This window comes from Rhipicephalus sanguineus, chromosome 7, assembly GCF_013339695.2.
Source record: "Rhipicephalus sanguineus isolate Rsan-2018 chromosome 7, BIME_Rsan_1.4, whole genome shotgun sequence".
Taxonomy (NCBI): Eukaryota; Metazoa; Arthropoda; class Arachnida; order Ixodida; family Ixodidae; genus Rhipicephalus; species Rhipicephalus sanguineus.
Window position 1 is genome coordinate 143,533,787 of NC_051182.1, and position 22,653 is coordinate 143,556,439.

At 44.2% G+C, this 22,653-nt stretch overlaps 2 protein-coding genes across 12 annotated transcripts in view; both read right to left on the minus strand.

Annotated features, from left to right (window-relative positions):
- The window catches only part of LOC119400131 (protein tweety), a 36,563-nt gene extending 20,235 nt beyond the window's left edge, over positions 1-16,328 (minus strand). For 7 of the 9 annotated variants that reach the window (XM_037667101.2, XM_037667096.2, XM_037667103.2 and 4 more), the window contains exons 1-7: positions 15,934-16,327; positions 9,811-9,958; positions 6,783-6,943; positions 4,499-4,610; positions 3,309-3,547; positions 2,328-2,423; positions 124-196 (exon numbers count right to left, since the gene is read on the minus strand). In XM_037667101.2, the coding sequence (XP_037523029.1) occupies positions 124-196; positions 2,328-2,423; positions 3,309-3,547; positions 4,499-4,610; positions 6,783-6,943; positions 9,811-9,936 (807 nt within the window). In that variant the 5' untranslated portion in view covers positions 9,937-9,958; positions 15,934-16,327. Of the gene's footprint in view, positions 1-123; positions 197-2,327; positions 2,424-3,308; positions 3,548-4,498; positions 4,611-6,782; positions 6,944-9,810; positions 9,959-15,933 lie in introns of all 9 variants that reach the window. The other 2 variants (XM_037667095.2, XM_037667100.2) reach the window with 2 other exon arrangements.
- Positions 16,329-17,589: 1,261 nt separating this feature from the next.
- The window catches only part of LOC119400132 (polycomb protein suz12), a 32,512-nt gene continuing 27,448 nt past the window's right edge, over positions 17,590-22,653 (minus strand). For all 3 annotated transcript variants that reach the window (XM_037667108.2, XM_037667106.2, XM_049417981.1), the window contains one exon: positions 17,590-21,742. In XM_037667108.2, coding sequence (XP_037523036.1) covers positions 21,517-21,742 — 226 coding nt within the window. In that variant the 3' untranslated portion in view covers positions 17,590-21,516. The remainder of the gene's footprint in view (positions 21,743-22,653) is intronic.

Here is a 22,653-nt window from a genome sequence, read left to right on the forward strand (position 1 = left end):
AAAGCAAGAGGGGCACTCTTGGCACTGTGAAAGGGTGATTTACTAATACGCGAGGTATCAAAGTTATCTCTAGTGTTTCTTAAAATTAATAATTAAAAATAGAGACGGCTTTGGCAAGCTCACCACACAGATGCCGAGATAGAGGGAGACCAGCACCCAGCACAGCACCACGGAAAGCAGACCCAGGACCGAAAACCTGCAAAGAAAAAAAGCAAAAAAAAAAAAATGCACGATGCAATCTCACAGCAAGGAATCATGACACATACATTCATTTTAAGCTGTAGCAAATAGCTTGATGTGCCTAAAGAACTTAAATCCGGAGATGATGTTATTCTGTTTTTAAGTTTTAACAAAGATAATGCCTGTGAAAAGGAAAAACGACACTTAAAAAGCATTTGTCTACGCCTTTTTAACATCCTTGCACAGTCTGCACACTGTAGAGCTAAGGGGGGACACTGTGCCCGAAAACTTTTTTATAAATTCTTTATCGATTTACATGAAACTCAATGAGTTTATGTATATTTGTGCACTGATTTCAAATATGCAATTTATTTTCCTAGTACAATACGTAGTTTTTAAATTCCAAGTGCCATTTTGGGAGCCATAGTTTACCTATACTGAGAGAGCTGCAAAGTAATTAAGCACACCAGAATGACCTGGAATGAGTGCTGAATGCAAGAAAACAAGAATGGCTGTTCTATAAGCCCATTTGAACTAAAGTTGTGGGATGTTGAATATTTGTGACTGAAATCCCCACGCACAGAAGGCCGACAGTCGCAGGCCACCTGACTTTCCCTTTCACGATTTATCGTAATGCTTAAAACCGACAAGCCTGAACACCCACAATCTCAAAACGGTGTTGCTCTTTACTTGTTGCATCTGCATTGTTTGCTCCCACGCTATAATACAAGTTGCCAACTGCTACCTTTCTATGACATAACTGCCGATTGATTGATTGTTTGATTGATGTACTTTTTCAACATGAATACAACTCAGCGGAGCCTACACGAACTCAACTTTCCAAGACTTTGTGAGTTTTGGCAATGTCACTCCTCTGTCATCTCGAACGAGTATGAGGAAGTAGGAGCGTGGGCGAGTTTGCCAAGCTATGCTAGCAGCCCAGCCTAAAGCTAGTATGAGACAGGTTTTGCAATCTGCCCTTTTGTTGTAATCCATCACTCCTGTGCTCCCGATACAGTCGAGCCCGACTATATCGAACCCGTTTATATCAAATTATCCCGTATATCGAACAATTTCTAAACACGGTAAATTTACATTGAGAATATATAGCAAAAGTTACTGTTACATCGAACGAAAATAGCAACGACAACCGATATATCAAAGTCCATGTGCCTCAAAAGTGCCCCAGCAAGTTGGCTTTCCCTCGCGTTGGCGGGGAAAACTGCCGGCACCACCCTAGAAAAAGTGGTTTAGACCCGGTTGTGCACGGGCGAACACCCCCCTGCAAGAAATGATCCTGGCCCGCTCGCAGCGCTTACAGCCAATCAGAGGCCGTCGTGCTTTCTCCGAGGCGCGGAGGTGGTAGAAGTGAGCGCCATTTTTTCTTTCTTTATGCTTGTGTGCCTGCTGCTGCCTGCTTTCCTCGAGTCCTCATTCAGCGTGGTCCGTGCTGGTGGTGTGGCCTGTTGGTGCTCTGTGAACTTTATTGGCGCGCTGTCGTCATGGCTTGTGCAAAGAGGCAGAATTTGCCGTTCGCCGCGAAACTCGCGAGCTGGCAGAGTTCCCGGGAGCTATCGACGGATCGACATTCGACAAGTTCGTCAGTGCGGACAATGATGTCGCCATCATGGGTGAGCTACAAGATGAGGACTACGTTGCAGACGTCGTGCCGACCACGAGCCAAAGCGACAGCAATAAGGAAATTGACGATGGCCCATTGCCTACATCCTCCGAAGTGATTAGTGCACTTGCGTTGGTCTGGCGCTATTGCGTGAGTGTGGAAGGTTGCGGCCTCAGCTGCTCCGACTCGTTGGACAACGTGGAGGCGTGCATGCTGTCACAGGCAGCGAAGTCGTTGACACAGAAGAAAATCCAGGACTATTTTGTTCCAAAGTAGGGCACGCAAGTAAGCCACCATATTAATAAAGTACTTTTCTTATTGTTATGTGCCTTTGTGTCAAAATCCTATAGCGGGCCTATATCGAATTATGCCATATATCGAACTAATAAACGTTTTTTGGCGAGTTCGATATATCCGGGTTCGACTGTACTTTGTATATTGTATCACCCAATGTGAAAAGAATGAGTCTGCAGGTCCATAAAATCTGCATGGATGTACACGTGAAAGATAGCGCGGTGAGACTCACAGAATGAGCAGGCAGCGTGAGTGTCGGATGACACCCCAGAGCAGCAGCAGGCATACCAGAATGAGCACGCACAGAAGGCCGATGGTCGCAGGCCACCTGGTGGGAAAACGACAACAGCGGCCTTGAGCTGACGCACGCAACAAACACACTCGATTCACGATAGCAGACCAGGACCTTGCCACTCTGGTGCACCTCAGCTCGCTGAGTTCTGTGCAGCACGCTAGTGTGTAAACGTGAAACATTGTAAAACAGAGCTGTCCGTGTCGGTGCTTCTTTATCGTCCGTGTTGTATTTCGCACTGTACAAGTGAATTAAAGATGAGTCAAGACCAACTAGCCTGGCTGTCAGTCCTGTTATTTGTAATGCAGGACAAGCTACCACATAAACAGATATACGGACAAGCCTCATTTAAAAAGTCTAATCCGAGATGAAAAATAACTTTGTTATATGCAGAAAACTGTTATAAACAGATATTCATGCCACTGTATTAAGTGCAAGGCTATTCTTCATTTACTTCTTTATAACTGATAATTTGTTATATCAGCTTGTGTTATATCGAGGCTTGACTGTACGTAGTGACGTTTCTTCTTATCTTTAGTAGGTGGCTAAAACGTGGTGAAACATATATTTAGTGTTGAAGGTAATCACCACTCTTAAATAAATTTTCACCTATCCAGGGCAGCTGAACGCAAGCGGCTCCAAACGATATAACTTTTCGTTAAAGATTAAGCCCACTCCATTTCTCTGCCACACTGCGTGATGGTCACACAACTGAGGTTAGAAATGATAACATAGGCTCGACCGTGGTATGCAAACATTTGCGCACGTGTCAATAAATACAATGATAAGTGAAGGGCACGAGTCGGAAACCATACAACAGGAGACCCCTAGTCTCAACATATGATGTCCAAATCAAGCCTGCGACCGCGACAGCGCGAAATGAGAGAAATGATTAGATGACAAATACTCTCACAGACTCACCGGAAGAGCTCAATCAACTCGAGGGCTCTAGGCAGTGGGCTGAGAGTCAGATGGCCAATGCGGGAGTGCAGCTCCTGGGCGCGCCCGGCGCCAACGCTCAGGTTTCCTTTGATGAGCTCCAGCGAGCGGTCAAGCACGTTTCGGGCAGCGGCATCCGGCATGGGGCCAGCCAGGGCCTCGGTCAGTCCCTGCAGCTGGTCCTTGGCGTTCTGGCCCAGGGCTCGCTCCAGGTATTGCGTCTGTGGCAGAGTCGTGGACGTCAATGCTTTTCGATAAGACTTGCGGAGTGCCTGGCACCACACTCGAAGGTGTGCGCAATGAATACAGCCACACGTGTTTTCTATTCTATTTCTATGTAACCAGCCTGTTACACGTGTAACCACTGCCTTGCGCAGGTTGCGCTGGAGTGTCTCGGAACATACCCGATTATTTTAGAATCTTCCACTACGACTGTGCGTGCAATGTGAACAGCAGAGTTTTTTCTAAAACAAACGCAGCCACCAGTGATAGCAATGGAGTCTTTGATGCCACGTGTATAAATACTGACCCGCCTTACCGCAGATTAGACCATTGATGACCGATGTTCGTGCTCGCAGTTGTCATTGTACAGTGAGTATTGCTTGTACCCTGAGACCTCCTTTTACTGGGAACAAGTTCACCCAATAAAGCATTTCATTTAGTACTGGTTGTGTTTACTTCTTCACTGCCATTACTGTGAGGCAGTATTCATACATGTGGCATTGAAGATTCCAGCGTTATCACTGGTGGCCATGTTAGTTCCAGAATAAGCTCTATTGTTCACATTGTATGCACAATCATATAAGAAGATTCTAAAATAATCAGGAATGTTCAGAGATATTCAGGCGCAACTTGTGCAAGGCAGCTGCTAGCGGTTACATGTGCAGCGGGCCGGTTACATAGAAATAGAAAAAGAAGCCCGTATGGCAATACGCTCACACTGGCAAAGTACAAGCAACGAACAACAAAAAGTGCACACACATTAACTGGATCAAAAAGATGTCAAACTCAAAAACAAGATCTAACCGCAAGCTGGCACCCACACACAATGCAAACATCACCAGGCATCAAGCTAGCTTGGCCCATCCACATTCAATTTTGCATCAAGAAGAGAACGAAAAACTGCAGTAAAGCTTCCACAAGACTGAAGCAAAACTTCCACAAGAACCCACCTGGTTGCCAAAATTGCTGAGGTTGTCTTCCATGTATTGAGTCGATTTCTGAACGGCCACCACACCGCTGTGGGCCTGGTCATTTCCAAACAGCCCCAGTGCCAGTGCACCGCTGCAACAACAAAAAGCGAGGCTTACAAAAATATTTCCAGTGGCAATTTGTCATACAGCAAGCGAATTTTATTGCTCCTATTCTATTCACAACATCAATTACATGGAGCAGCGCAACATAACAGGGACCGAGAAAGAAGACACAAACACAGCGCTAACTTTCAACTAAAAGCTTTATTTTGTGATCACACGTGCTGCATATCTCATGCCTTTATCATATGAGCACGTATACATAGGCCAAACCGGCCGGTGCATAACCCAGAGACTTGAACATAAGTACAACGGCAAAAAAGCTATGTCAGGCCATCTTAGGATCCATTGCCAGAGGTGTAGCTATGCCCCACACTTTGAAAATATGTGCATTCTAAATAAGGCTCATGGCAGAATGACCCGCGAAATTATAGAAGCGTGAATTTTTTTCGGGGGGGGGGGGGGGGGCACTTGCTGAAAGCCTAGAATATTTGAGAAAAATGCCTATTTTCATTATTTATTTTCGATAACACACCAGGTATCATAAAAATTTCGGGGGGGGGGGGTGCTGGCTATGGGGGCCTGAGTTGGAACCAGTTGCTTCTATTGCTGGGACAAGTTGGCCTGCAACTGGGACCATTTAGTTTCCAACTGAAACCAGTTGATCCCAGTTAACACTAGCCGATACCAGCTAGTTTTCCCAGTTACACATTTACACCCAGGAATTCAATTATATAGCACTATTAATTCATCTCGAAGTCAACGAATATCTAGCTGAAATATCGCCGAATTCCAGCCGGCAACTGATGAAATTGCAGCTGGATATTCACCCACTTCAGGGTGAATTATAGTGCTATATACCAGCTGCAAAGATTTACGGTTCAATAATCCAGCTGGAAATTTTTCTCATCTTAAACTTGACATGGTACACTCTGATGCACGTGCAACAGTCCTGCATAATTGAATTGGCTCTGAACTAAAGAAGGGACTACAGGATTTAATGATCTCAAGCAACTCACAAGATATGAGGGACACTGTCGTGAAAATCTCCAGATTAATTTTGACCACTTGGTTCATTAAGAGGCTCTCTAAAGCCGCAGTGCCGGAGCGCTCTTGCAGGAGGGTCAAGTGGCACTTCAAGGGCTTAAGCATAATTGAGAATCTGTTTTCTTTTTTACTTTTCTTTTTACTAAAAAACCTTTTCAAGTTATTTTTTTGTATGCTTTATTTTTTTTCATATGGTTTTCCACAGTTTTGCGTTTGAGGGTGTCGGTAGGTGAAGTGGCACTTCAGGTGCCTATACCTAATTCTGAATTCGTTACTTTTATTACTTTTTACTCTTCTACTTTTAAAAATATCTTTTCTACTAATTTTTTTGTTATGTTCTATTCTTTCATTTTGTTTCCAGCGGTTTTACGAATTAGGTTGCTAGTATTGCAGATGACCAACTCACGCACACTAATTTCCTGTGCTTTTTGTTCATAATGAGGCTTCTAATGATTAGGCATTAAAGAACCAGATTCCTCTACAGAACATACACTTATTCTAAAGAGGGGAAGTGGATTTTCTGAATGTCATTAAGATTTCCTTAACCAAATTTAATGAAACTGTGCAGTCAAGCTCAGTTTTCTCTGTACATTCCAAATATGCAATTATTTTTTTAATGTCAATTAGCTCCAAAGCAAACTAAAATTAATTAGCATTGTTTCAGGGAGCAACTGAGCAAAAACTCACAAAAATTTTGCTTTAGGCACATAGCTTGATACTAGGAAACATAAGCTTCACAATGGTAAGAATACTTTATTGATACATTAAAGCTTCCTGTTCAAAGTGCGGATAACTGGTTGTTTAATGAATGAACATAAAAAAGATGAAAACTGAAATTTTGAAAAATCTGCTTCTACCACTGTGGACACTACTCGTGTAGCTCAGTACTGCAACAAGAATTACTATTCTAGGTGATCTGATTGCTGAGAAATCGCTCCCAAAAGGTTGCAAAGATGAAAAAATTCAGGTTTTGAGAAAATGCAACGAAACAGATAAAGCTCACTTTGAATCTCATGTAGCACGAGATGTTGAACTTTTGAGAACAGTGGCTCATTGGGTAGTGGGCCACTGCAAAACAACCCTTTCGAAATAATAATAATAATGATAATTATAATAATCATAATAGTAATAGAAGAATTGAGGTTTCGAGGCTGACCAGCAGAGGAGTGCGAAGAGTGCCAACGTCCACTTGAGCGGTGTGAGGCGTCGTTTTTTCTTGAGACCCGAGTCGCAGCATCGGCAGAGGAAGAAGATGAGGAACGCCAGGAGGGTGAGGATCAACCAGAAGCCCGGCACCGCGATGAGGATGCCGAGGCTCTGTAAAGTGTAAGAGATCGATGGAGGAATTTGTAAGTAAGAAGAAGCACAAGAATTTCATTCATTCAGTCATGAAAACGTCACACAGCACTGCATTATACAGAAGAAGGTCCCAAAGCTCCAGGCTGCAAGGGGACCTCCTTGCAAGGTCCCCTTCCAAGTGAACGTCACGCGATGGTTTAGGGCTAATAAAGCCATTTTATCACACCGATAACAGTGGTAAAAGGAGACAGAGAGAAGCCCTACAAACAAGACACTAATTCAGGCAGTGAATGTCATCCCGAAAGGAAAAAAATGTTTTCACTGACCCGTCTTGCAGCACAAAGCCACAGACGATTGTAGCAATGACCCGACTTGAGCGAGTTGCTTCATTTGAAAAAGAGTCGCCACTTTGTCGAAAAATCAGTTGACGATCAACGCTCGTCCTGTTGTGGTTGTTTTCAGCTGCTGTCGTCGTTTCTTTGCATTGCTCCAGGTTATTATTTGACAAACGAGTTTTGCAGAAAGAAAGTACAAAAAAAAAAGAAAGTATTTTGCCCTGTAGCTTCATATAACAAAAAGGTGGACCCTACCTCCCCTGTAACAACAACCCGACAAACATGCCATGCTCTTGACACTGACTTATTTCTTCGCCAGAACTAACTAGTCTTAAGTATCCTTTGTTGCTACAAACAATTACAGATAAGGGACTAGATTTTACACTGCAAGCATGAAGTGGGAGACATCAATTTAAAGCACACCAGAGGAAGAATTAGAGGATGGCACAAAGCTCTAGATAATGTGAATACGCTCGGTTGACACGGCAACCACATGTCAGCTACGGCACATACATGATTTCAGCCATCAGACGAATCGCATTTAATAGTCTTGTGCATCACTCGAAATATTTGCAACACCGCCTTGCCAAATTTATGGCAGTGTTTCCACGTACGAATGTGTCCCTCAGCGACACAGGGGCAGTTAGATATTATGCTGTTTGGAACTGAATACATTTTCTGTCCAATTGTTATAGATGTTGATTCATAAAGGATTGCATAACACTGCAGTAATTGCTAAGACATTGCAAGCGCACACAGTATGAACAGACAAGGACAGAGTCAAAGAGGAACATGTACATTGCATTCTATTTCGTCCCAATCTGTCTGTGCGCTGCATGTGCAGTCAACATCAAAATTTACACACCACTGAATCTGAAAAAAATATCAATACTGCTCTTTCAGATAATACCTATACTAATGTAACAGTATGGAGAGCTGGGTGAGTTGGTTTGAGCACCTTCTTGGAAACATTTCGGCGCGCACACAAAAGACGAAAACGAAAGGCGAGAAGACAAACGGGCGCGAACTCACAACTAAGTTTATTGAAGGAAGTACACGAAATATATAACCCACGGTAGCTCAAGAGCGCATGTGAGTAAAAAGAATCAAACAAACAAACAAGCGAAACATAAGGAAACATAAGAAAAAACACATCATGACAGTAATTTTGCACAAGTATCTACATCGTGCAGCAGATTTTAAGTCAAGTGTTACTCAAAAAGGTGAACTCCTTGTCAGTTAGTGCAATCAATGGGTTGCTTACGCATTTATCAGCACACCTTCTAATATGGAAAGCGTCAACTATTTCCCGAGTTATCTTGTCTTTATGATCAAACAATATGTTAGCATCACACCACACAGGATGACATTGGCAGTTCCTGCAATGCTCGGCTAGATGGGAGTTATTGCTATTATCCAATGACTTCATATGTTCATTAAGGCGAGTGTTGATGCATCGGCCAGTCTGACCTATATACACCCGACCGCAGGTTAAGGGCAATAGATAAACTGCCCCTATACTGCACCTCACGAACTTCCCGCTTTCTTTTGAAAGGCAAACACATTTATTCTTCTTGATTTTTTTGTCGAATTTTTGGTCCACCGCACGACAGATGCGTTGAATGTTATTGGGTGCACTGAAAACAACCAAGAGAGGTGTGCTGATAAATGCGTAAGCAACCCATCGATTGCACTAACTGACAAGGAGTTCACCTTTTTGAGTAACACTTGACTTTTAAAATCTGCTGCACGATGTAGATACTTGTGCAAAATTACTGTCATGATGTGTTTTTTCTTATGTTCCCTTATGTTTTGCTTGTTTGTTTGTTTGATTCTTTTTACGCACATGCGCTCTTGAGCTACCCTGGGTTATATATTTCGTGTACTTTCTTCCATAAACTTAGTTGTGAGTTCGCGCCAGTTTGTCTTCTCGCCTTTCGTTTTCGTCTTTTGTGTGCGCGCCGAAATGTTTCCAAGAATGACCTATACTAAACCACACAAGACTACGTTTGCAAATGCAGTCAAACCTTGTTACAACAAAGCTGCATACGACATGAAAATAACTTCATCATATACAAAAATTCGTTATATCTGAAAATTAGTTGTGAACATATATACACTGTATTAGAGGTAAGATTGTCCTTCATGTAGTTCATTATAACAGATGTTTTGTCTTACCCGTTTTCGTTATATGGAAGTTTGACAATGTACTAGAATTATGAATAACAGATATAAAAATATGCAGCTTTTTCTCATATCCCGCATTCTACAATCGTTAGACATCATCTGTATTTGTGATTATGCAGAATCCGCCTTTTTCACTATGCCATGACGCATGCACAACATTCCTGTAGTGGAAAAGTTGCAAAACACCTCTTGATCCTGGAGACTTTCATTCTGGTGATACCAGTTGTTTCGATCCCTCCAAAACCTTACCAAAATGGCGGAATGCAGCACAGAAAAATGAAAAAGGCAGATTGGCTTAAAAGTGATAGGGTTCAGACGGAAGCATGCGGGGTGACTCTATACTGCGAGATGATGATAACGCACCTCGAGGTAAACATTGCTGGTGGGGTCGAACGTGGAATTGACGGGGGAAAAACCGATATCGACGTGCGGCACGGCATGGAACCAGTCGGCCACCATCGACACCTGGTAGTCCTCGTGCAATGCCATCGTGGGGACACTGCGTCACCGTCTGCAAGCACAAACACCGTGAGAAAAACCGTCAGCATGAAAGAAGCCCCCGCACTTTTGAAAGCCACATTTGAAAGGCACAAAATCTGTATTCGCTACAACATTCATTACTCTTGTTAACTGAACATCTTTCTTCCTTATGCAACTAAGCACAGAGTTTCCTCTTCACGTAATATCGCTATTAACAGTCATTCACCAGAGAACTGGCGCCCCTTACTTTTTCACTTCTGGAAAAATTACGGGAAATTAGCAGAATTTGCAGCGAACTCCTCATATCATGTATGGTACAGAGGTATGAGCCAGCATTATTATCCTAACTTATGCCCATCCAATGCAGCGCGAAGGCCTCCTACGACATTATGCAATTAACGCTGCCTTGCATCATGTCCCTCGGCCTAAAAATCTATTTTCATCACACCCTTTAGTCCTAACACCCTTGACTTTCTCTCATAGAACTATTACCTGCTTTGTTCAGTACAGTCCACTGTTAAAGGGAACACTCAAATGAGCACCCTTCATATTGCTAGCCCCCTAACGTCAAGTGGATGGGGAAACTTTGTTCCTGCATGGCACTGTTCTGTCAAAAGGAGTTGCAACTGTCAACCACCAGTAGTATGCAAATCTAAGCCACTATGCTTTTGCAAGAGAGCAAAATCCGAACATGCCCTGCAGGCAAGTGTTTCCTTTAACAGTGGACCCGTCTGTACATTACACAGCACCCCCCCCCCCCTATTACTTTTCATCCCCTTAATCTCAACCAGAACATTGCCCACCTCTATTCCCACTTTTATCTATACTAATGTTACCTTCTGATATCAGAATATCCTGCCCGTATTTTATTCGTTTCACTGATCGTTCGTTGCACAGCTCTTAGCCTTAGCTCCTCCAGCTCTGTTGTTAACCCCAAAGTTTTTGCCCCACATCACGTATTGGTAGAACTGCAATATGAGTGCATTAATCTTTTATTCAAAGATTGCAAGGAGCTGAAGTTGAGGTTTTGATTGAAACTTGTGGGAAACTTCATGATAAAAAGTAAAAAAGAAACACAGATCACAAAAGAAACTGTTTGTCACGTCTTGGCAGTGATATACTACAGGCACTCTCTCCCACATTTTTTATCTTTTATTGATGTGCACTTTTAGATCCAAGTACCCTTTGCCTAACCTGCCTGTATAAAGAAATACATACTTGCAATTGAAACTTTCTCCAGCACACTGCCAACTTTGCTCACTTGTGTCATTTTTCAAGATCAACATGGCAGCGTTCGTTTTATCAAACTCGGCAGCAAATTTCGACATCTGAAGTAAGAAAGCTGAAGCATATTCCTACAATATGACAAATTAGTTTCAGTCATATCACTATTGATACTAGAGCTCCGACTGAATACACCAGCTGAGTGAACATGCTGACGGCCGGATAACACTGTATTCGAAACATAGTAGCACTATATGGATTCGAAAATGTCACCTTTACCAACATTTTGTTCCTGAACAATCGTTTTACAAGCTTTCAGTAGTAATTAAACCACAAAAAATGAGTCAGAACAAATTGCCTTTGTGTCACAAATGCACTCTTTCACGAATGATATATGCACTCCTTCACGAATGTACTACGTATATTACTTATGCTACGTATGACAAGTACTATATCATGAGCAATATGAGCTGGAAAACTGAATTCATGTTTATTCAACAATTACTAGTGATTGACTGAAAGTGACATATTGAATTGCCAGAGATACATGTCTACTTTAGCATTTAGTCATGAGCACTTTGATTTCATTTAGCTGCTGCAACCTTTAAAAGGTAATTCCTGTGTTTCAGCTTGTAATACTCATGAGAATATGCAGATTCTCAGTAAACGAAAATCTCTTAAACGGAAATGCTGCGTAAATGGAATAACTGCCCCTAATATAACTGGCTTCATACTTGAATTATGCATCCCTGTTCATCTCTCAGTAAACGGAACTCCTGTTAAATGGAACACATTTTACTGGTCCCTTCACATTCTGTTTAACGATATATATATATATATATATATATATATATATATATATATATATATATATATATATATATATATATATATATATATATTACAAGAGGAAATTACCAGCAACCTACAGTTTAATCATTTGCTCTTCTAGATAGCATTGTCAAATTTCACCATGTTAGATAGTCTTAGAAAGAGCACATCAAGCATCTGCAAACACAAAGAATCCAAACTCCATCAATTGTTTGCCCGGCCTTTTGCAGCATTCTTTAGCACTCCCCTTGAGTTTGTTCGTAAGCCCAGCACAGTTTATTTCGTAAAAACAATGATATCACAACATAATCAACAATATGCAGGAGTGCCCCTTTAAAACTCTCTGTTGGCATATAATTATATATATGTACGTATGAACGATATGAATGATAAATTCCTTTCAGTAAACGTTTTTCATGCCAAAATGATGTGTGAAAGAGAGACTCATTCCCTTTCAATTGGTGGTTCATATTTTTGCATGAGTGCGCGCGCATATGATTTCAGTTAAAGGGACGTCGCTAAGAAAAAAACGATTTTTCTCGTATTAGTAAAATTGCTCTTTCACGATACCAAAAAACAACGCTTTCTGCAAGAAGATGCTTGATAAGAAAGAAAAACGCGCAAAAAGAAAGTGCGGATGGAGATGCCACCTTGAAGTTACCGCGCCAGTTGCTGTGACGACACAGATTTTGACAGTGTCTACGAAGACCGACGTAGTTCCCCGATCAGTAAAAATGAAGTCATTGTCCTTCTGAGGAACCCGGAGACTTAACGTACCAAGTTTAAGAAAATTTCGTTCAGCCAATGTGGTCCAAATACGAAAAAAAAAGTTTGACATCCGTGACGTCACCATCGGAGATTTCGGCGGGAAATTTAAATGCGAAATATTGACACTGATTTTTCTCATCTATTAATAAACCTACGGTTGTGAGATTAACGATACTAGAGTTTTCATTGTCAGTCTAAACTAATTATTTCACTTTAGCGTTTCTCGCCGCTTCGCGTGCTGTCGACCGCCACACCTTAGAGTATCTATCATGCTACCGCAGGAGCATATGCAGTAACAACTACCCCACCTTTCCTGCGCCCTTTTGTTTTTAAATATTTTATTCTCGGCCCTTTCCTGGCACTCCCACCGCGAGCACATTTATAAACGCGTTTGACGACTAAATACGGCGACGGCGCCGTATGCGTCACTTTCTCCGGACGCGCGCGCTCCCCGCAGTCACCGCGTGCAACATGCATGAAACACGTGACAAGAATTTCCGCCGGTGCGATGCGCGCCATTTGTGGAGGAGGAAAGGGTTGCACGTATAAATCGCAGTAAAAGAGAAAAGAAAGAAAGCAAAGGGACTCGCTCGCGCCTGCACGGAATTGATATGCGTGACGCAGCCGGTCGAGTTTAATTCATGTCGCGCGTTTCACATTGTAACGTTTAGCTACGCGCGCGGAGCTAGATATGGTACGGAAGTTCTTTTGTTTCAGAGTTATTATCCGACTAAGAGGTCGATTTCAAAAGCGTGTTCAGCGTACAGTAGTCGCGGTTTGAAACGCAAAAATCTAGGGCTAAGTAATGCTCTTAACTATTTCGTTTCGATCGTGTACAGTTCCGTGTCATATCGGCGCGTAATTTTGACCTCGAACACTACATTTACCTTTAGGTGGCAGATTTGCAGCGACATGATGACGCAGTTATCATGAGTATTGGTCATAGCAGTCGTTATTCATTTAAAAAAAATTAAAAAAACATCGGTAAACAGCCGAATCTTAAGCAGCGTTTAATTGCGTACACTGCATTTTTTCTTTGTCTAAACTGTGCCGTGCTGTTCCAGTCAAAATGCCAATATTCGGCCTTGTCGGTCACCTTTGGTGTGACATATATATTAACTGCAAAGCACTTGGACAATCTAGAACATCTGCGTTCTTCCTGTTCGCCGTCCTTTCAAGCGCTTATTTGCAGTCACAGTTACAATATCCTGATGCTTGGCGAAATCGCGACGCATGCACTGCGAGGGTACACGATCGAAAGGAAGAAAGAAACGCGACAGGAAGGTGTTTCACTTATCTTATCGCGCGCGATTTTCACTTTCGCGATTAGGTCGACGCATGCGCTGATGCATGGCTGTTGCGGGCTGCGTGCTTGAGATAGAGGCTCTAGAGCAGCCCTTTCGCTTCCTTCGTATCCCGCTGACAAGTCCTTGAGAGGCAGAATCCTTCACGCGTGAAACAAACGCACAAAAAAGGAGAGAAAGGCGCGTTTATGACAAGTGACGTGACTTGACCTTCGAGCGCGTGTCATGTGTGAACGCTGTCGCGGATTCCTTCATGCTAGGCGGCACTGAATGTATCTGTACTACTCGTGTGTAGTATGTGAGAGCTGTTTCGAGTTGATTGGAAAACTAAGAAACTTGGCACAGCAGCAGGCCACAGAGCGAACACGAAGTTAATGAGCTGTGATGAAACAAAAGAAGGAAAAGATTCGCAGACGCTGGAATGACGGGGAGAATGAAAGAGCGAGATATGCGAAAGTCGGCGCTGCTTTTGGCTGTCGAGATAACCGAGAACTACAATCGAGCAAGGGTCGTTGACGAGCTTCTGCACAAACACTCGTATTCTACTGACGTTATCTAGGGCAGGGGCGATTCAAGGCAGCCATTCCTTCGACACAGGGTATGTGCTAGCGCATCAAGCTTGCAATGACCTTGGTGCGTGGATTAAATGTGCATGCAGTGATTACGCAAGCGCGCTGGGCATAGTTTCTTAATTGATGAGGGTAGAGTTGCGCTGGCACCCATTACAAGGCGAACACTTTCAGTTGCCTACATATACCTTAATTGAGGAAAAGAACAAGACGCGTATGTGTCGTAATAACGCGCAATTATACATCGCGATCGCTGCATGCCCGAGCTGCAATTATGATACATAAGGCGATATTGACTCTCAATCCAAAACGAGTAGAAACGAAGGGAGAGTTTTGCTGGCTTTATAGTTTTCATATTAACCACGCAGCATGGCGGGTTTGCGACAGGAAACCGCCTCGGCACAGTTGCAACCACACCTTAACGGCGCGTTCTCCATTGTAGGGAAACGAAAACAGAGCGCTCGACCCCGGGAAATCAATACAGGGGGAATCGGTAACAAGCGACGCAGGCACACAAGGGATGGAGCATGGGAAAGAATATATAGATGAGAACGCGACACGATTAGCGATCGAGATCGAACGATCCGCGCTGACAAAGGAAATGAGAGAAGAAAAAAAAGATTAAGTTCGGCGAAGCCGGGGCCCGGGCGACTCGGCGGGGTTGAGTGCAACGACACGATTATAGAACAACGCGAGAGCGAGCTACCCTGCCGAAATGCGTGGGAAGGCGAATCTCGAGCGCGGAAAGCTTTTTGGGAAACGAAACGTGCGTACGATGCGAACGTGTTGCAAGCTCGCGGGTAAGAAAAAAGAAGTTTATACGGCTTCAGCAACGGCAACCGTGTGTGTGTGTTTCAGAGGGAGCGCGCGCGCGCGCTCCAACAACCACGACTATGTATCGACCCGCGCTGCTTCCAAACTCCATTGGCGCTGGCACGACGCAAACCATGCACTCTTTTTTTTTTTTTTTTTCGGAGGGCCCTCCCTTTTCGCCTCCCCAGCTGAGGGCAGTTTGCGCGGCTAGCCGCCACCGCGGTGTTTATAACCGCCAAGGCCGGAGGGCCTCTTTTACTACTAGCAAAGCGGAATGCAACATCGCGCGCTAGATGCTACGGAGAGCGCGCTAAGGGATCGCGTTTTAATACGAACGCGCGCATCGAACGTCCGTACGTGCGCGTCAAAATGGAAGGCTGTACGCGGACATTTTGGGGGCATGTCCGAGCGAAATCGAAAAAAGAAATAACGTAAACGGAGTGGAAGACGAGGGAGCCGCGCGGGGACGTGCGGCCGTTCCAGAGCAAAGGACTCACCGCTCGTTGAATCGATGGCTGTGACGCGAGAGGCGCAGGGGGGTTTCTTCTTTTTTTCGTTTTTTTTTTTCGCCGCGACAACGACGTACGGTAGCTAGCCGTCGCAGATCATAGCCGCGGAGTTTCTCTTCTCCCTGGACGCCTTGGTTCGGTGTGGTGGTGCACGGCAGCGGCGCGCCAGGGAACACGCAGAGAAGCCGCGCGCGCAGCAGGAAATTGGTTATCCGGTTGATTCTTCACATAGTCTCTTCCCTCCCGCACGCGAGAGCCGCTCGCGATAACCCACGCACACAACAAGCCAAGGAGAGATCGCACACTTCGGCCCTACGCGGCCGCCGCTGGCGAGCGAGCAGGGACCGCCCCAAGCGCACCCACTTTTGTCGGAAAGGGGGGTCGAAGGAAAGGTGGAGGAGAGTAACGCGTTGCGAAGCTTTCACGGAGAGAGAGAAAGACAGTTCTGTCACCCGCCGCCAGGGCGAAACCTTTGTTGCGGACAAAGGAGTCTTAAGGCGCTGGTTACCTTCCTTCTTAAGCCGTGACGCGCAAGTCATTTCTCTATGCGGGCAGTAACCTTTGTTGAAAGAGCAACGACAACTTGAATGCCGGATTGAAAAGGTGGAGAAGAGGCACGCGTTGCGAAGCTTTCACGAAGAGAAGAAAGAATACAGCTCTGTAACCCGCCGCCAGGGCCAAACCTTTGCTGCGGGGGAAGAAGTCTTACGGCGCTGGTTACCCTCCCTTTTAAACCGCGACACGTCTCTCCCTTGTCGGAAGGACAACGAAAACTTGAATGCTGGATTGTAGCGCGCCATCTTTGAAAACTCGCGCAACCGGTTTCTTGGCTTGATTCATCTTGTTGCTGTGGAGAAACCCCAATTACACCATTCTCCTGTGCTATGCAACAAGAAATAAAATTCAAATAAAACCCACGCGCACCCAGGTCCCAGCATTCATCCTTCCCGGTTTCCTACCAAGAGAACCAGAGCTGCATTTTTGACATATCCAACTGGGACCAGTTGCTTCCAGTTCAACTGGTCATGGTTCCAGTTGGTGGCCAATTGGTTTGTAACTAGAACCAGCTGCTTCCCAGTTGTATCCAAACTGGAAGCAGTTGAAACTAGTAGGATTCCATGAAATGTCAGACATGTTTACCCAAGCCATGCTTACTACTGTATTTTTGCAAACTTGAGTGGTTGCACCCATGCACTGTATATTTTTCATTCTAATCACTTTTCTGTTGCCAGCGCAGCAAGACATGCACTAGAATCTTGCTCATTTGATCAACTCTCATCTAGAGAGCTGCAGCACTGCAAATTATCCCAGCTGCTTTCCAGAGAGCTCTCTATTCGCCAGCATAATTTAATATTTTAGCACGCTATACGACTTCATGAAACCAAATCCTTCAGTACGTGCAACTTCTTTCCTGCAGAAATGCTATAGAGCTGTGTGTTCAGTCATAACAATGATATGCAAGCCTTCATGGAACATATAGTCAAGAACTGTTACCATATTTTAGCTTAGTGGGGTGCTGAAATGCTGCGTCTGTTCCCACGAACCTACAGGTCCTAAAATTAGCCAACAATTGTGCAGTGTCGCCTGGTGTGCCAGAAAATAGAGTTAACGCTTTGACAACTCTCGATGTGACAACCTTTTTCTTTTAGACGAATGTTTTATTGAACAGCAGTGCCGAGCAGTGAGCTTTAGCGTCTGCTTAACAGAAAACCTCGATCGTCGAGGTTTGAAATGGTAGAAAAACATCTACGTGATCACGTGCATTCCATACAGCGATGTAAACAAGTACAGATAATTACACTGACAGAGGCAAGTTCAAAGAAAAAAAGGCAGGCATGTTTATATGTAACAGAATAAATAATGGGGTGCAAGCAAACACAGTGGGATTACAACAGCAGAAACGGTAAGCCGGAATGAATGCCTCTTTGCATGGACAAGCTGTTAATCTTTCTAGCACTCGGGCATAGATCAATCGCATCACTCGTGTAGAAACAACAGCTTTCTTGTTGATGAATGGGTATGTGAAGGATGAGTATCCATTCCATTCAAGAACTGCGCAGCCTGATTCTTTTCAGTGGCCAGTTGAATTTGTAGTGAATGAAGTGTTGAAGTGTCTTGGTCCTTTATAAATTATTTAAGCGCTGTTCCTGGCTCATTTGCATATGACCTCAACTCTACGCAGAAAAAAACGTGAAACGCAGAATTTCGTCAGTACAACGCTTCGCTACACATTCCGGACTGTTCTAGCTAGACAGTGCATCCACCCCGACTAATCCAGGCCTTTAAGGCTGGAACAATTGATGAACCATGATTTGATGAACCAGGAAAAAATCGAAACGAAAACTACCAAAAGTTCCATTCAGTTAAAGAGGCAGTCTTTTAACTAGGGCTGTATTGGTCGAAATTTGACAACTCGATGGTGCAGGTGTGAAGCGGAGGTGTATAATGAAAGAAGACAAGCACTACTGTGGCAGTGTTTTAGAAGATGCACTCTGCTACTGAGGACTAGCAGCCGCTTGTACATGGCACGAAACTCTCGCATAAACATATTACCCAGGGACCAACTCGTGTACATTTGAACCACGACAGCTCAACGTGAACTTTGTGGTTTCAGAAACTCCGCAGCTTCTGCACTGTATTAATGGGAGGTTCTTTTTTTTTTTATTGACTAGACAAGTCAATAACGTTGTGGGTTTCTTGTAGGTATAAGGTCCAAATTTCGAATATTCTTCATGCACAATGAAAAATAGAAAACATGTTTAAAAGTGCCACAGCGAGCTTACATTTGCAACAGTTACAAGAACAGTGCCAAAGCTTAATAATTATTCCACCACACAAACATGCAGTTTTATGGTTTCAATGATTGCCATACCAAACAGTCGTCCCACTTGGTAATCTGTCACGTGGCAAATTTTATGTTTCTGTGTAAGAACAAGGAATTTAGGCCGTTTCAGATGCAGATCAGGTGTTCTCTTTTCACAACGACCTCACTTGAAGAGCTGCTTTTGTGAGAAATAAAAAACTCTGAAGCCTCTTGAGCACAAGCAACACCTGCAGAGTTTTTGAGGCAGAACACACTGATTTCAGAATAAGAAAACCAGCAATTACACTGGTTTTGAAAGAAGGCTAGCGAAACAGTGCAAGAGGAAATGGCAGGATAAATTGGGCAGGGGAATTGTTGTCTTCACAGGTGCCCCTAGGAGTTCGCAGTATGTATTTTCTTTACTAGATTTCAGTCTCAATTCAATGCATGTTAATCGAAGATGCCAAGTCATTTAGCTCACACAATATGACCACATCTGCATTTATGATTGTTTTCCATGGGAAATGTCATGATGCAAGCTCATGCAATACAACATTCCCCACACACACTTGTGCAACTAAATGGTGTTCACCAAAGAACGTACAGGTCCTAGAGTAAAGTTTTTGCTACCACATTGACAAAAAAGCCTGGAAAACTGTGAAGGAAACAACAGAGCGTCTAAGTTATCACATCACTAATTTTCTACATGTTTCAGGTACCCAAGCTTTTCAAGTACCCATACCATTCCCAGTGAAATCGTGCCACATTAACTGCAAATGGCTATCTATCTTTTGTAGTGAAACTCTGTGATGCTGTAATTGGCCTAACCGTGCGTGGCTACTCGTTGAATTTTGTGGCCGATGATGGTGCACTTCAAAAGGACAGCAACACCTTTTGTCACCACCGCTGGTATTCCAAACTTGGAACACCACTAGCGTGCATGCAAACCAGCTGAAACTCTGGCACGCCTAGGTGGTTAACACAGTGCGAGTTCACAACACGGGTACAAGATGAGACTATGTTCATAGGTGAAGAAATCAGAAGCGTGGTAACGGACTCAAAGCGCTAACTATTCAAATTATATGCTACTACATTCCACTACTGATAATCTCGCAAATGTGACATGAACACAGTAAGTGCTGGCAGTTTTCTTTTTTTTTTTTTCATTTGGCATCAAAACCCCACCGCTCGTCCAGGCATATCAAGGTCCACTCCATTACACCGTCACCCGATACACAGGAGACCCATCACTACAACTACACACGGCTTGGTGGGACACTTCGGAAACAGTACTACCACACTGACGACAAACGTCAAACGCAGTTTACGCACGTACGGCAGCAGCTCAGTTTTTCCACATACTGCACCTCCGTTAATCAGTACACACAGACACAACAGCAACTTCATCAGTGTACAGAAATCGGCCACGTGGAAATCAGTTTTTTGAAAAGCTGCCTCAAAAAACAGCTCGATACATTTACAATAAAACAAAAGTTCAGTTTCACCTCCTTCCGAAACACTGGGGAGGGGGGGGGGGGTAATCTTCACACATTACTACAGCAAACGTCCTCTAAAAACAGAATTACCCAAAACAACGCAACGCATGCACACATCTCCATATTGGTCTTCTAACATTCATTCAACTTGACAGCCGCGTCAAGTGCACGTTTTTCCTAAAGACAAAACTGGCCCTGGAAGGCAGAAAGCCTTGTGGAAACACATGATTAAAAAAAAAAGCTCACCAAATACACATGAATACGAACTCTTCAAGGACCTGATAAGCAACACACAAAAGAAATAGACAAGAATGGCTCCACAATAACGCTCGGTTCTGAAGAGCTTTCGACTCGACCTGCGCAAGCATCCGACAACGTCCTTATAGAGGCCACTATGCAACGCTTGCTGAAATACGACTCGCCTGTGCCCCTAGGTCTAGCTGAAGACGTTACAAGTGCTCCGAACACCTAGCACAGCGCAGCACTGGTCCTGCAACTTAGGATGTTCCTTCCCATCGAGGCAAGGGGCACGGCAGGTTGCGGTCTTCTCGGCTAGTTTTTGTACTACACCAGTTAAGGCATGTCACATGCCGGTACCAGCTGTAATGGCCGTAGTTTTTGGGGGCGTACAGAATCGAGAGAGTCTTCTCGCACCTCGCAACGCCACGCATGGCCGGCCCGGCGCTTATTAAGACTCCATCGAAAATCATTGTGATTGGTCTGCAGCACGAGCGGGACAGAGGCATGCTCTAGTGGTGGCTGGTCAAACTATCACCCATTGGACTGTGCATCTGCAGCTCTACCTGATCCAACTAACCGAAACATTCCATTTCATTTCACATAATTTAACTACCCCTAATTTGCCCGGATCTCATCAACGGGTTAGCTACGTGCCATGGACTTTCTACACAACCTTCCGTGAAGTGCTTCAACCAGCCCGGCTTACGGAACACATATAATAAGCTGTGCTGTTTCCAATTTCTGGCAACTGAGGAAAGGCAAGACATCCGTACCCGCGGCATGCCTTCGAGGCTGAGTGGCAGAAGGCTTCTCAGGGCAGGCGCGCCCCCCACTGCATTCCTCGTACCCTCAACCCCTCTTTCACAGGGGGCAGCACACTACTCCGTAAACGACAACCGTTTACCTCGTTCGCGGCCCCGAAACATTGAGACTCTTTACCGCATTACATTCCCAACCACATTTGGCGCTCTGCGGAAAACTCGCGTCACTGTACACCACGTCGTTTCCGCCACCAGGTTGAAAAAAATGGTGCTACGAATACGCGACGGGGAGGTGCAGTCGGCGGTCCTTGACGTCGCAGAACATTTGCAGTCTCCGGACGGTCGTGTAGACGACCGAGGCACTGACCAGGCCGTAGTCAAGCAGGTTGCACATGTGCAGGACAAAGTTGCGGTACAGGTTACGTTGGATGAGCTCGTGGCCCTTCTGTTCCACGAATGTGTTGCAGGCAAGCGCTATCTGGCAGTCGCCGACGAACCTGAAAGACGCGCGAGGGAAGAAGTTTTGCGACGATGCACAGAACACGTGATGCGCTGACTGACCAACGGTCACTTTACAAAGGCCTCTCAAATTGGGCCTTCTGTATGCCTTTTCACGAAAAGAGGAAGGGGGGGGGGGGCAGAGGACACAAAGTACACCTTTTCGTGATCAAAAGGAGAGAAAGCACCCTCTGAGTACCTTTCATGATAGGAGAGATGAAGAGACAAAGCACCTTTCCTGCCCCTTTTCATGATGAGAGGGAGGAAAAGAGCACCTTCTCTACACCTTTTCATGAAAAGAGGCATGGAGAGAGGAAGCGTCTTCTTTACACCTTTTCATGGCGAGAGGGAAGAAAAGAGCACCTTCTGTAAACCTTATCACGACAAGAGAAAGGCAAGGACCTTCTGCACACCTTTTTATAGGCTTGTGCAAATAGTAAATTTTAGGTTCGAAGCGAATAGTGGTTTGGTCGAATAAGTTAGAATCGAATTCGAATAGTATACATCACATATTATAAAGAAAAATGAACATACTTGTCATGACTCAACTAACCAGCACAATATTTTTTAAAATTGAAACAAGGCATGTGCCAATGTCATTCTTTTTGGTTCAAAGGAAAGTGGAAGCAACTTTGAATAGTAGCAGGAGTCAACTTTAGGTAGAATACAAGTGATAGCCTGTGAAATATGTTACGTTTTAAAATTTACTATACTTCGAGCATATGAGCCGGTATAACAAGCTCTTAAACTTAAAAAATGATGATTAGATATGAGGGTAATGTGTATGTTCACTTAATAACCTTGAAGTGGGGCTTCACGGCAGTGTGAATTTCCCCTGGAAAGGTGTATTCACGGTATACCACCAGTCCACTGCAGTGAAACCACATTTACAGGGTGTTACATGCGGTTT